General features: G+C 53.3%; 2 protein-coding genes across 7 annotated transcripts in view; one reads left to right on the top strand and one right to left on the bottom strand.

Annotated features, from left to right (window-relative positions):
* The first annotated feature begins 1,236 nt into the window (after positions 1–1,236).
* Positions 1,237–3,888, top strand: FREY1 (Frey regulator of sperm-oocyte fusion 1). The gene is made up of 3 exons (XM_054027864.1): positions 1,237–1,607; positions 2,263–2,336; positions 3,305–3,888. Exons 1-3 carry the CDS (start codon positions 1,543–1,545, stop codon positions 3,439–3,441), a joined length of 276 nt encoding a protein of 91 aa, XP_053883839.1. The 5' UTR covers positions 1,237–1,542; the 3' UTR covers positions 3,442–3,888.
* A 128-nt stretch (positions 3,889–4,016) lies between these two features.
* Positions 4,017–14,121, bottom strand: part of MAPK8IP1 (mitogen-activated protein kinase 8 interacting protein 1) — a 47,726-nt gene continuing 37,621 nt past the window's right edge. For all 6 annotated transcript variants that reach the window (XM_054028680.1, XM_054028676.1, XM_054028678.1 and 3 more), the window contains 7 exons: positions 12,400–12,475; positions 10,682–10,854; positions 10,160–10,269; positions 9,831–9,950; positions 7,585–7,655; positions 6,779–6,877; positions 4,017–5,430 (listed from right to left, as the gene is read on the bottom strand). In XM_054028680.1, the coding sequence (XP_053884655.1) occupies positions 5,358–5,430; positions 6,779–6,877; positions 7,585–7,655; positions 9,831–9,950; positions 10,160–10,269; positions 10,682–10,854; positions 12,400–12,475 (722 nt within the window). In that variant the 3' untranslated portion in view covers positions 4,017–5,357. The remainder of the gene's footprint in view (positions 5,431–6,778; positions 6,878–7,584; positions 7,656–9,830; positions 9,951–10,159; positions 10,270–10,681; positions 10,855–12,399; positions 12,476–14,121) is intronic.

The following is a 14,121-nucleotide window of genomic DNA, read 5'->3' as shown; positions in this document are numbered from 1 at the left end:
GGGTTTCCCATGCCCGGCTCTGATGATGCAGTCTCAGTCATGCCCAGCCACCCTGCTGCTCTTCCAGGCCTGCCCTGCCAACGCCCCTTTGTTCTCTCTCTAGGGAATACCCTGACAAGAGAGGAACCGTGGGCTTGGTAGAGTCTGAGCAGCTCCCATAAGTCTCTCACTGAGCTCAGTGTATCATAACCATCTTATAGTCTCACCAGCTCTTCCCTTTGTGGCAACTTTCACCCAGCAGGAGTCCTTGAGTAGTTCCCCCACTAGTTATCAACACCCAGAATGACACCTCAGCAAGAAGTCATTTCACAGAGGGGGGCACAGAATAGGGGCTGAACTGGGTGAGGATAATGCTCTTCCTTAAACTGGCCTCGGGGCCCCTGACACTACAGTGGTGGGTGTGCAACACGTACAGCTTGGGCTTCTCACGGGAGTGCTTGGAGCAGAGACTGTAATGGAGCAGAAGCAGCTGTATTCCCTGCAGGGCTATCAGATGGAGCAGCGAGAAAACCCGGACCTCACGGCTGCTCCAATACAGGCCAGCCAGTTTGGATAGCATCATTCATCCAGTATACTTCAAGTACTACACGGCAGGAGGAAGTGACAGCATGTGGTCTAGGCTGCAGCAGCATGGAGCCATGGGCTGGGGAATATGCTCCAATCAGTCCAGAGGCTCCTAGTGAAGGGAGAGAAAAGAGGACTTCACCCAGCCTAGGCAGACTCTACAATGAGATGGATGGAGATAGGGAAACTGCAGAGAAGATGCAGATTGTGGGAAGAGATAAAGGCTTTGAGGCAAACATTTAGGGAGTTAAACATGAGGAGGGCAATTCTGAACTCTACCAGAATGGTGGGGGATCCAGTGGAGACTACACAGCATGAGCTGTGCTTTTGTGACTGCCAATGCCACACTTACCTAGACCCGCTTTTCCTCCAGCTAGAGTGCCAGCCTGAGGAGAGCCCAGGAGGATGCTTAGGTTAGGTGTGGAGGTAATGGATTGCTCTGTGTCAGGAAGATCTTCGGGATCCTGAGCTGCATGTGATGAGCAGCGGTCTAAGAGCTGCTCCTGCAGGAGATATCCTTTTTAAATTAGCTTAGGGGGCTGGCTCTGTGCTGGGTCCTGCCCTCAGAGTCTCTCAAAGCCTCCGTGGGCTGCTGTGGTGTGAGGTGGTAGGTGCATTGAGGAGGCCAAATGGGGTAGATGGCTATGTTGTCATCACAATTAAATTCAAAAGGGATAATATTGTGCAGACACCTATGTAGTTGCCCTAACACCTGCATCAGCTCCAGCTTGCTAGTCATTGCCATGCTTCTCTACTGCTCTACCTCCGGGCCTCGCCTTCTGCTAGTGTCTCCTGCTGTGTTACCCAGCACTCCTGCTAGCAGTGCAAGTGATACCTCATGGGTTCACGCTTTTTATGATGTCACTGTAGGGCCTCATGATGTCATTATGTTCCATCAATGACAACCAATGAAAGAAAAGGAGGATAGGCTGAGTCCATCCTGCTTCTGCGAGGACACAGCGTAGTTGGGTTGGGCCTATGAAGCTGCACCTGCTGCTGCCACTCCTGCTGGGGGCTGTGTTCCCTGTGCCACTTCCTCAAAGGTAACATGGCCCCTGCAATGTTTGTGCCCACTCTCTCCTCCCCCGGTGCTTGCCCTACAACACATGCAGGAGCCTCAGGCATGAGCTGAGCCCACTCCTCCACAGCTGGGAATTGGCGCAGGTGAGCTGGATACTCAAAGCTTAGGCCAAAGCAGTGGGAATTGTCGTTTGAACCATGCAGAAGAGCCAGCGTGTGCACAGCCTATCTGCTGCACCATAAACCTTCCCCCACATCTCATTCCAGGGGGTGCCTTTTCCTTCAGCGCCTGCCTCTGTCGCTGCAACACCGCAAGCTGTAAAATGCACCTGTCCTTACTGAGGGAAGCCAATGCACAAGTCACCCTGTCCACATTAAGGGCAAGCGTCAAATGCATGTAACCTGCCAAATCAGCCTGTTTCCTGGAGCCCTGGCTCTGCGCCACCATTTAAGCGCTAACAGGCTAAGTTGAGCCTAGGCCAAGTGCAATTACCCACCGTCTCATTCCAGCCCAGCTGCTGTCTTTTATGCCCAGCACCCTAAGACCTGTGGCCAGAACCCAGGCTGAGCTTCAACTGGAAATATGCAGGCAGCCCCAGCCCTGCCACTGGGAGGAGACTAGTGAATTCATCAGCCCCGGGAGGGTCCTGCTCCCCTGACCATGCATTTCTATTGCAGGCTCAGCGACTCAGTCCCTGAGGATTTCTCTGCTCCCCTGGAGCTCCCACAGCAGCACTTCGGCCTGGTGGATGGTACCAACTTACTCTGCTCTAACATGCTGTCATGGGGGACATGGACAGTTCCCATCCAGCCTCCTCAGTGCACACAGCAGGTGCACTGCCTCCTGCACCATCAAAGCCAAGTCCCCACAGCCAGGGAATGCGACAGGAAGGCTTACTATGCAGTGGGGTGGGGGAAGGACAGTGGCTTCCTCAGGGGCTCACAGCTCACTGTTTCCCAGGCATAGGTCTGTGGAGACCAGTCGCTGCCACTCAGGGTTGTAAGCCTGAGGCTTGGGACTTGCCCTGTGCAGGGCTCCTGCTTCCAGGGGCAAGCAGGCTTTCCCCCTTCCCCTCCTGTGAGCATGGAAGAGCCTGGTTTGCTGCATAAATGGTCCACTTCAAAGCCTCAGCTCACCCTCCTAATGCCACTGCAAGCCCTGGAGTGGTAGGAGATTACTATTTCAAAGGCTAATTCAGGTGAGAGGCAGCCTCACTTAGCCAGCAGGGTCTCCCATCACTGCAGCTATGGCTCACCCAGCGGCCAAGCCCTCTCCTCAGCAGCCTGTCTCTCTATAGGCAGCTAGCCATGAGTCCAAACTGCCCCACCCCCTGCCATAGTTCAGCTGGCCAGGCTGTGGGGAAAGCCCCTGAGAAGCCAGCCAGTGCCAATTGCCCCTCCTCGTTTGCAGTGATTTCCCCTCCCTGTGCATGGACACTTACCAGGCACCTGCTGTTGCTGGCTGCTATTGTGCTACTGCAGAGTGATGGCTGCACTGCTCTAGGAGCAGCCTTGACTGGGGGGCTGCCACAGCCCAGGCTTACTTTTCATAGTTCCCAAAAGCACACAGCACATCCCGGGGAGGGGGGGGGGGGGTACATGTGAGTGCTGGACCCAAACTTGGATCATTAGTGGCTGCAGGCAGTTTCCCCACAACAGAGGCTGTTTTGGGCCTTGAGTGTCTTCCCCTCTCCATCACCAGCTCTCTGTCCTTCCATAGATTATGGCATTAAACCGAAGCACCCCCAGTTCCAGACTCGAGCACCCCGGAAGCAGCCTGCTGGCCTGCACCACGCACACAAGAGCAAGCGGGATGAGTCAGATTTGGCAGAGTATTATTATGACAATGTCCTGTGAGCTGCCCAGGGACTTGTGGAGTCTCCATGAGCCCCATGGGCTAGGGACTCCAGCTCTGGCCCTGTGCACTAGCTGCTTTATAAAGGTGCGCTGTACAGCAAGACAGACTGAGGGTCTGCTCAGTGATGGCTGTTGGGGTGGGGGTGGGGAAGGTGAAGGCAGAGGGCTGCCACTACTCCAGACTACTGCCCTCAGTCCCCTGAATGTTTCTTCAGCTGCTGGAAACAGTGTAGCTGAAGATGAAGTCCCTAAAATTACTCCTACCCTCTAATGAAGGCTACCTGTCTCCGCCTGAGTGTTGAGGTGGGTGGGGATCCCAGGCACAGAGAACTGAGATCGCTCAATCATAGAAAGCCATTCTGTGCAGTCCCCCGGCTGCCAGGTAAGCTGCTCTGCCATGACACTCAATCTCCCTTGGGCTTGAGGTGCTGGGTGGGACTCTCTGAGGGGTGAAGAGGCCCCTGGGAAGGAGAAAATGGGGTGGGGGCAGGATGCTCATGTAGCAAGGCTGTGACAGAGGAGCTGCAGGCCTTGCCCAGCGCTCTGGTGTGACACACAGAGACATGTAGAGCAACTCCATGAAACTTTATGTTTAATAGTTTTGCCACCACAGCGGATCCAGCTGAAGGCCAGAGACCTAGACTGGAGGGGAGAAGTGTCATCCCCTAGATATTAGCACAGCTCACTGCAGTCCTGAGCCCCTTGCTGCTCCCTCTCTTGTCTCAGGGCCCCAGCTCGTCTCTCAGGTTCCTGCTGCCTCTCCCCCTCTGTGGAGCCACTGCCATCGCGGAGGCTGGGAAAGAATTCATGTTGTGCTCATCCCCCTGCAGATGGACCAGAGCCGCTGCCTCTCAGCATCTCACACTTTCAAACGTGCATCCCAGTATGCAAATAGCCCACAGCCACTGGCACCCACAGCTGGTGGGGTGAGGAGCAGAGGAGTTCCCTACAACCTGGAGACTGAAGGGCAGGGGGCCCCAGAGGAACTGTCCCCCTCCCACCTTTACAGGATGTGAGGGCACTGACTCTTCTGCTCCCCGCTCCTTCTCCTCAAACTCACTCCTCTACACGGAGGAGAAATAGGGCCCCATAGTCTCAGCCCAGGCTAATATTCACCCCTGGAAAGCAGAGGGTTCTCAGGATGTCTGGGTGGGAATGGCAGGGAGGCTACAAACCAGGCTGCTCTTCCCTCCTGGGATGAGTGCAGGGGTGAGTCCATCTTCCATGTGGTACCCATCAAGTGGTTCCAAGGCTTTTAGCAGTTGCCCCTCTCTGCCATGCCCATGCCCCCTGCCCCTCAGGGGGTGGAGTGGAGCTATCCCCTTCCCCCTCAGTCAGGGCTTGGGCTGACCTGTTCCTATTAGCTCCTGTTCTCAGCAGCTGATGTGGCTTCACAGTGCGAGGCCAATGCTGCCCTGGAGTTAAAAATCAACCTGAGGGACCAAGAAAGGGAGCTGGAGAAAGCTGGCTAAGGCTGCAAGGCAGCCCAGGAGCTGGGAGGAGTCCTCGCTCTAGCACCCAGGAGGGAGGAGGAGGAGTGCTCTCATCACACCAGGCCAGCCCTCTCACTTACACAGTGGCAGGGCTGCTCTGTCCTAGGCCAACTCCAGTGCCACAGCTGCATTCCTGCCCCAGGCTGCCTGTTCCCCCTTCAGAGCCCACAGCCGTGCTGCTCCTTCAATATAATAAACTAAAAGAGTATTTTACAATAAACCCCATTTTTCAGCCCCTCCCCCTCCCAGCCCCCAACCCCAGCCCGAGGAAGGAGAGTCCTGAAAAGAGGTAGTGCTCCATGCACCAAGGGAGCCATCCCCAGCTCTGTTCCTCCTCCAGTGTCAAAGCAGTTTGTCCATGCATGATGGGGAATGGGCGAGTTCGCTGGCCCTGTCTGTACAGAAGGGTGCTCGGCCCAGTCCCTACTCCAGGTAGATGTCCTCTGTGGGGCAGGTGTACTCCACATACTCCTTGTAGAACTGCTGGAAAGCCCTCCTGCAACAGACAGAGCAGAGAGCAGGCTGAGGCGCGGCTGCCACTCAGTGCACTGGCAGCTCCCCTACCAAGCCGCGTGTACCTTGCATGCACACTCCCCTCTTTGGTCAGGGATTCTGAACAGGCCTTCAGCCCCTAGCAGAATTCAGGGATTTATTTTCACAGAGTTCTAGAAACTGGAGCTGGAAAGACCCCATTAGGTGCTTTCTAGTCTATCCCCTAGGGCAGGATTGGCCGCTACTTCTATCTCCCAAGGTTCTGTCAGCCCCGCTGGAATGTCTCCAGTGATGGTCTCTGCCCTTTCCTTTTGGGGACAATCCCTCAGTCTCCTACACATCCCTGTCTACTCCTCTGTGAAGTTTGCACATCCTGTCCCCAAGAGCCCCTGGGGCTTGTTTCAATGCTGTTGGGGTTTGGTTCCCTTTAACCCAGCACAGGCTTGTTGCCGGCCCCTGTTCCTGTCATAGAGGGTTACTGAAGCAGTCTGTTCTTGCTGGCCACTCCCAGGATTCCAGGGGGCTGTAAAGCTCTTGGGCAATAAGAAGACAAAGGTCTTAGCCCGTGGCAGTCCTGCAACCCTCCATCCTTTGCTCCTCCCCCCGCGGCAGTGTGTGTGAATGGCGGCGCAGAGGCCAGATCTATCCTTGAACCATTCACCTGACATCGCACAGCAGTGGGGAAATGGCAGGGACACAGATCCATAGGCCCCACCACGGAGTAGCTAGAAGGACTCAGGTCAGCCACGTGGTGTCGCTATTGAGAGCATTTGTGTGGCACTCAGCGACACACAGCAGCAGTTCCAAACCTGTCTGGGCAATTTCTCCAATCTGATGCGGCTCAGGGGATTGGGATCCAGAGCCTTTTACCTCTAGGGCACCTGCTCCAACCCAGCCCCAGGCAACAGTTATCACCATACAATGCCTCAGCTGGTTGGGGCCTCCTGTGAAATCAGTTGTTGGCTCTGGTCCAGTGTCCAAGTCACAAAGCCACTGCACAGCAGTCTTGCTTTAACTGGCCCCTATCCCTAGAGGACGTCAGCCTCCAGATCTTCTCTACACAGCGCCAAACTGCCATGGAAAATACTTGGGGGTTTAAGTAACCTAATCCTCACTCTCTCTGGCTGCCCCAACCAGAGCTCCCCACTCCCAGCTCAGCTGTGCGGCTCCAGTCCGTAGCCCAGGGTCCATAGCAGGACAGAGCACCACAATTCAAGGCAGCAGCACCCCAGTGAACAGCCCAGCCTAGTCTCATAATTAAGGCAGAAAATGGAGCCTGGAGCAGGGACTAGAAACTGCTGCCCGAGAGAAGAAAGAAATCTATCCCCTCCGCCAGCCCACCCTGGACTCACCCTACAGACTCTGCAAGCGGCTTGGTGGACTCCTCTGAGACGAAGACGTGACAGGCAAATCTGTGGTCAGCTGGGTGCTTGGTGATAAACCCAAAATATCTGGGAGAGAAGAGAGCAGGTGAGGCTGGAGTGAAGGCCACGCACAGGGCTGTGGTGCAGAGGAAGGTCTGCCCACCGCTCAGGCTGTATGCCCCATTAGAGCAACAGCCCAGGAGCCAGGAAGTATTCACAGCAGGGCCTGCCTTACCCTTTGGGAAGTGCAGAGGGGGTGGGAAGGGCATGGAAACTGGGATCCAGCCACTCTAATTCTGGTGGCAGGGGGACAAAATTGTGCTGGGGAGCCCCAAGAAAGAAGGACCCCAAAGAGTCACTTGTGACGCTTGTGCAAATGCCCAGCTCTGGGCACAGTGAAATGGGGAAAATTACCCACAGGAAAAACCCTTCCTCTGTCCAGTGACTCAGCTTTGGTCCAATAACGATCACTCACTGCATCTTCCTAGCCCCATCTTTGGAACCCACTGCAAATACCTTTTAACCCTCCCAAGACCCTGGGGCAGAAAGCATCGAACTCCCAGGGCTGGTCCATGCCTGGAGCTGCAGGGAAAAGTGGGTAGCATTTACAGGGAAGGGAAACCCATAGGGAGGAGGAGGAGGAAGAAGATGATGACAGCTGGAATACCCCCCTCTCCCACCCTTGCTGCCAGGGAACACAACTGAGTCTATAAGTAGAGAGCAGGCTGAGAAGGAAAGGAGGCCTCTCTCCCCCAGGATCAGGATCATGGAGCCTTGGGCCTGTGGGCACTCACTTGTTGTTCTTTGGATGGTATCCACAGAAGGAAATGTTCTTCAGCTGGAAAAAGTGGCTACATTTATTACCCTGTGGGACAGAGAAAAGAGCTGTCAGACTCAGCCTGCACTGGTAGGGTGATACAGGGCTGTCTCTATGGGGCGCAGGAGGGTAACATGCTGCCCATCTCTCACCCATGGAGATCCAGAATCAGGTCCCACATGAAAGTGTCTCTTGGCCTGACCCCATTTCTGCCCATCACAAACCTCCATACAATTTGACACAATTGGTGACTGCTTTTGGGGAGGTCTGGACTGCAATACAGCAAGGTGTTGCAGGTCAGGACTGGGGAGGCATGACCAGGGCTGCGGGAAGTGGGTCCAGGACTGGGATAACATATCAGGACTGAGGTGCATGAGCAAGGCTGTGCACGGCACCTGGGACTGGAATTTCAGGGGGTGTTGTGAGCGAGGGCTGAGGTACCTTGTCAGAGCTGGGGGAAACTTGCTCAGCATTTGTAGCCATGATTCCTGGCTCTAGTTAGTAGCTTGAACCTCTCCCTGGCATGAACTTGCAAGAGGCACTGTCTACTTGTGAAATCACATCTCTTCTGGGAAGAACTATAGTTGCTCTTGTTACAGGTTAGGCTCATGATTCCCATCACTGACAGCTATTAGCATTCACAGCGGGCATAGCATTTTCTTGTGTGTGTGAGACAGACAAGGTGGGTGAGGTCATCTCTTATATTGGACCAACTTCTGGTTAAAGAGACAAGCTTTGAGCTTACACAGAGCTCTTGCTCAGTTCCTTTGTGTTTCCTTTGTGCATTTGAGAGCACCTTTAGCATCAGTGTCACTGTTTGCCCTGTATAGTCCGTTTTTCGCTTGCTGAAAAGACCTTTATAAACCCCAGCCAGGGAGCAGAAAAGCAGTTATATGTATGTATATAATTTAACATCTCTTAAGCTAGGGCCTTTCCCACAGTTAAAACGCTCCTCCAGGCTCTCATGCAACCTTGCCCTGCTCACATCCATTCACAATGCTGCATTGCTCACCTGTTACATTTTCAAACAAGTACCTTTGCACTTTCTCCCATGCTGCCCCATCTGATTTGGAGGAGCTCCCCGTGAACACCCACAAAACTAACTCAAGTCATTATCCACCTTAAAACTCCTCTGCTGTGACACCTACCAAAAACCTGACAACAGTCAGGCTCCTGGTGTGCTGAGACCACTGCCTAGCATGTCGACCAATGTTGCCTCATTGTTTCCCTGTATTCCCCCGTCTGTCTGTGTCCATCTCAGGTCTCATCTTATATTTAGCTTGTAAGCTCTTTGGGGCAGAGACCAGCTTTTTGTTCTCTTTGTACAGCACCCAGCATAAAGGGTTCCCGGTCCCTGAACAGGGCTCCTAGGCACAATGGGAATGCAAAATAATAACAGGAATTAAATCCATCACTCAGGCCTGACTGTTTAAAGGGGTCCTATTAGAAACTGGAATTTTTAAATATTAGTTTTAAAAATAATCAAGTTGGCAGTGTCCCTTAAAAACAGTCTGAGTAAAATCCAGGCTGCTAGTACCTGGCACCCTTGAATTACTCCAGCAGGGAAACTGCATCGCCATTTGGGAAGGCTTTCTGAATGGCTTTGCCTAAAGGCCTCATGTGGCTCCGCACCTGCCTCTTGTAGGCTCTGCGTAGGCTACTTATGCAGAACGCTAATCAGAAGCCTCCAATGTCCATCTAAAGAGCTTTGCTGCTCAGATCCAAGAGCAGCACTCAAAATAGCAGCAGAAGGGTTTAGAAACAGCTCACAGATTATGAGAGCAGCTCAGCTCACTAACATTGCAGTGAAGTAGTGCACCCATTGGCTGGGAGGATGGACCTCAGTGTTAGGCCCTGGTGGGCAGGGGGATTCTGCTCCCCTCAGGGGCTTGGAGGCTGGACTTGAAGCTAGGGCCCTGGGAGGTGGATCCCACAGCCCTGGGAGAGTAGATCCTGTTGTGTTTGGGATGGGTGGATCCTACTATATACATTTCAACCCCTCAGGGTACATTTCTAGGGTCCAGGAACAACCAATCAGGGAGAGGTGCAAATCAGGGATCTCTTATGGCTTCTATAAGAATATTGTCTTTATTTTAGTGGGCATGAGCTAATGTGGAGCTGTGATTGAAGGGTGATATGCTGGGCATTGAGAATGTGATCAGGTGAAGCAAGGATAGCCTGGAGATGTATGTGAGCAGAACTGAGGGTCGGGAGGCCTGTTACCTTGTTCTGCTCCTTGGAATCATCAGATTTCACAGCAATCTTGACTCCTCGCACATTGATCTCCAGGATGCAGCTGGAGGGTGGGTTAAAGTGCACAGTGAGGCGGCGGGTGGTGGCGATCTGGGAGGAGACAAAGGGACAGACTATCACACCCACAAATCACATGAGTACTTACTGCCCTCGTTCCCCCAAATGAGGTCTCGGCCCCCTCCCATCCCCAGGGAAATTATCGCCTTGCTCCCAGATCTTCCCAGAAAGCCCTTTGCTCTGCAGGTAGGAATATAGGTTCTTTGCCCCCGTTGGAGGCCAGGACTCAGGGGCTGCTGTACCTTCTGCATAGCCGCACACAGCACATCATTGCCTTTGTGATATGGAACCTGGACTGAGCCAAGGAACTTCACCCGGAACTGATCCATCCAGTCACTGTTCTTGGTCAGGGCTGAAAGATAATGTGCAAAGCAGATGAGAATGTGCAATCCCCTCCCCATATCAGTGCATACTGCCACCCCCCACACAGCATCAGTGCAAGCATGTGCACACACACATGCGCACACCCCCTCCCTGGCATCTGTGCACATCCACAGAACACGCAAACACCCATAGCATCCCAGGGCTAGGGATGCACCTTTCCTAAAGTTCCAGGCAGAGGTCCTGGGACACAGAGCTATGAACAGAAGTTGGCTAGGTCTCTATTCACTTCTTAGCTGAAGTTTGTGCACAACATAATCATCTCTCCACCCCAGCAAGACTGGCAATCTCTGCTCAGGAGAGGCCATAGGCTGGAATAGCAAGGGCATGCTGTAGGTCAGGATTGGGAGGCAACATGCGAGCTGTAGAGAGGGGCCCAGTACCTGTAATGTGGTCAGGATCCTTGGTGACCTCAATCGCATAGTAAGCAGGGAAGATGCCCCGGTCGCCTGTCCTCATGTTGTAGGCCTCGTACCAATAATCTTCTGCCTGCACCTCCACCAGCAGAGGGTCGTCCACCTCCAGCTCCAGCTCATCCGCATGACGAGGCACAAACCTGAGGGGGGAAGTCACCAGCACTTTGCCAACCAGGAGCACTGGTTGCCTAGCAGCTATAACACTGCCTAGCAGCTAGGGACAGGGAGAGATGGAGAATCCTCTGTGCCACAGTTTCAGGGTAACTGCAACTGTATATCCCCCCAACCCCTGTCCATGGTCCACTCCAGAGTGCCTGGTCAGGTCTCCAGCCATCACCCAGGGGTGAAAGTAACATTCAACACTTACCGGTACGAGGGCCGGCTCTGGCCCCTGAAGGGGCAGGGCCTCAGGCAGAAGTGGCGGGGTCTGGGGTCAGCATCCCCCAGCCAGCCCATCCGCGGTGCCTGGCCCACACTGCCTGGGGCTCCAGCAGCGATTTAAAGGGCCCTTGTCCCACTCCCTTCTGCCCAGGGATTTTAAGGCTGCACATCTCCCTGCCCTTACCCTGTGATATCCCCAGCAAGCCAGTCTATCTAATGGCCAGTGCCTGTGCATTGCTGTCTCTCCCCAAGGGCTGTTGAGCAGTGCATCGCTAGCAGCTACAAGTTAACACACAGCTCTTTCTAAGCAAGCCCATTTATTTTTATGTTAAAAGCATTATAGAGAAAACATAGTAAAAACAACAAACTGATTTAATCACACACTAACCATACCAGGAGTCAGCTATCAATCATATGGGGCCCTAGTAGGCCAAAGTCTTTCCAACCCTTCCAAAAGGGTTGGGGACCCCTTGGACAGAAGGTCCTGTCCACTTGCTCGATTAGAAAGAAAGCCCGGAGTCAGTTCAAGCTCAGCCTTTTATACCAAAAGCCCTCTGTGTCTCCTGGTCTCTGGAAAAGTCAGTTTGAAGCAGTATATACAAACCACTGCAGAGGATGGTATCTCTTTAGAGTTGTTTACTCTCCATGACTTGCCTTAATCACCCCCCACTGATTTTAGTTCCTGTTGGAGCTGTGGTAACTCTCCCCCGGCAAGTGGAAGGCAATCATACCTAAACCATTCATAGATTTCATACCTACAAGCCCCAAAGATACTGCATGTGAATGCAACATTTATCACACACTGTCCAACAGAAACAGGCAAAATGGCTTCCCCAGAGCTGCAACTGGCCAGCACACTGGGGCTTGAGTAAAGAGCTCGAGCATCCCTAATGACCATGAGGGTTATAATCTACAGACAGCACAGTGCCCTCAATACCATCCTGGACCTTTGAGGTTAGCACTGAAAAGGGGCCCTATTGGATCGCCCAGAGCACTTCCAGATTTCCTTGGAGGTCTCCCATCCCAGTAGTGACCAGGCTTGATGCTGCTTAGCTTGTGCACCAGCTGGAATTGAGACAGATACAGGCCAATTACAAGAGTTTGGTCACTGGTGCTCCCCCTCCCCCAGAAGCGTGTTGGTGAAAGGGAAGCAGAGGTTTGGACTGGGCTCAGTACAGCCAGGCACAGAGCAGCAGCTGTTGTGAGGAAGTCCCCCCTTCCCCCATCTTCTGGGCTAGAGGCAGAACAAGCTCTCTGGGAAGAAAGGCTGACTGGACTGGGGTGTAGGGTGTGTCTACACTCACCTAAAGACAGCGCGGTGAGTCTGTTCCTGCTCCTCCCCATTGATCATACAGGAGAACAGCCCAAATGATTCCGCACCTGTGTATGCAAAGGGCAACATTACAGTCTCTAGGGGGATGAGTGAGGGAAACTGTTCTCAGGACCCACTTTGGGAGCAGCTGTGCCCTAGCATGTACTTCAGGGTTCCCTTATGTGGTATCCCCAGCAGGGGGTGCTACATTCAGGACTGGCATGTCAATGCCAGCTAGGAGAGAGAGGTGTGTCTGGTAGAACTGTGTCTCTCCTCATGCCCAGCTGGGGACCAGAGAACTCAGCCTGGCACAAAGCTCCAGAAAGCCCTTGAGTGTGACACTGGTGAAAGGCACTCGCGCCCAAAGGCCTTTAGAAACAGGCACAGCCCAGGCAGCAAAGCCAGCTTCCTCACAGCACGCCCCAGCCCTGCCCTGGGCAGCACTGGGAATTCAATTCTCCTGAGCCCATTCCATCTTGGGCTGCTCAAGGGGGCCAAATCAGAGACAGGTTAGCTGGTGGCTTTGTGTACAAAAGGACTGAGGCCCACAAGCTGCTTTTGCATAGGTGACACTGAGCAACTATCAAGTGGAGAAAGGAAACCCCTTGTAGCTCCTGCATGGGGCAGGTGGGGAGCGCTATGGAACTGGCCATGCAGGCGGACTCTGTACAGAAGTCGCAGGAGGAGACTAGATCACAGGAGAATTAAGTGACCAGAGTTTGGCCTCCATAAAGTGGGCTTGGCCCCAGTTGTACTCAGATTCTCTGCTGAGTCCCGGCCAGTGAACTGGACAGCAGAGCTGTAGTGGGGTAAAGGTGGGCAATTTCCTCAAGCACCTCAAAGGCCAGAAATGAGATGGGAGTCATCACATTCCTCACCCCAGCCGTACCACCCAGAAATGACCCTGGTCTCCACTAATGTCCCCGAGAGCTGGAGAACCAGTGGAGGCTTCCTGCTTGCAAGGCCCTGTTTGACAAACCGGCTGTGGTTCATCAGAACGGGACTTGCGTGCAGCAAACTCCACGAAGGCAGAGGATATGAACAGGGCATTAGTGGAGATAGGGTGTATTTCTGGAGGAGGGATAATATGAGCGGCAGAGCCAAGGGGGAAATTCAAGCTGGGGGGACATGACTGGTGGCCAGTGGGGGACTTACATAAGCCTCACCCTTTCCCTGGTACACTACTTTCAGCCAGCAAACCACAGATGGTTCACCAGCTGAGGACACAGGTAGGAAGCCCTGGTAGAGGCCAAAGGGGTATTTCTGGAGGGCAGGGAGAGGGACATGGCTGCATATCCTATTTGAAGCAGGTTATACCGTGCAGGTAACATTTTTTTTTGGCACACATCTAGAGATCAAACTATTGATGCAATGCAAATCCAAAACTTCTTTTGTCTTAGGTAGGGGCTTGTAATTAACTTATTCTTAGTTATGTTAATAGAAGAATGGGTTCACAGTCATCAAGAGGCCTGTTGTGATTCCCCCACCCAGTCATTAGTGCCTCTCTGTTTAACAGTACAAGGCAGCAGAAGTTAACCCATGTTTTTTGGGGGGAAACCTGTAATTTGGGAACCCCTCTGTCAAATGACCTCAAATGTGGTTTACTAACGCTACCCTGCACCCCGATGAGGCACACCAAATTTCAAAGCAATGCAAGTAACCGTTCAGATTGTAGAGCATTTACAAGAGTGGAGGTTGCTGCAATTTGTGAGTC

The sequence above is a fragment of the Malaclemys terrapin genome, chromosome 4 (genome assembly GCF_027887155.1).
Source record: "Malaclemys terrapin pileata isolate rMalTer1 chromosome 4, rMalTer1.hap1, whole genome shotgun sequence".
Taxonomy (NCBI): Eukaryota; Metazoa; Chordata; order Testudines; family Emydidae; genus Malaclemys; species Malaclemys terrapin.
The sequence above is the reverse complement of the archived record's forward strand: the minus strand, read 5'-3'. Positions and strand labels throughout refer to the sequence as shown.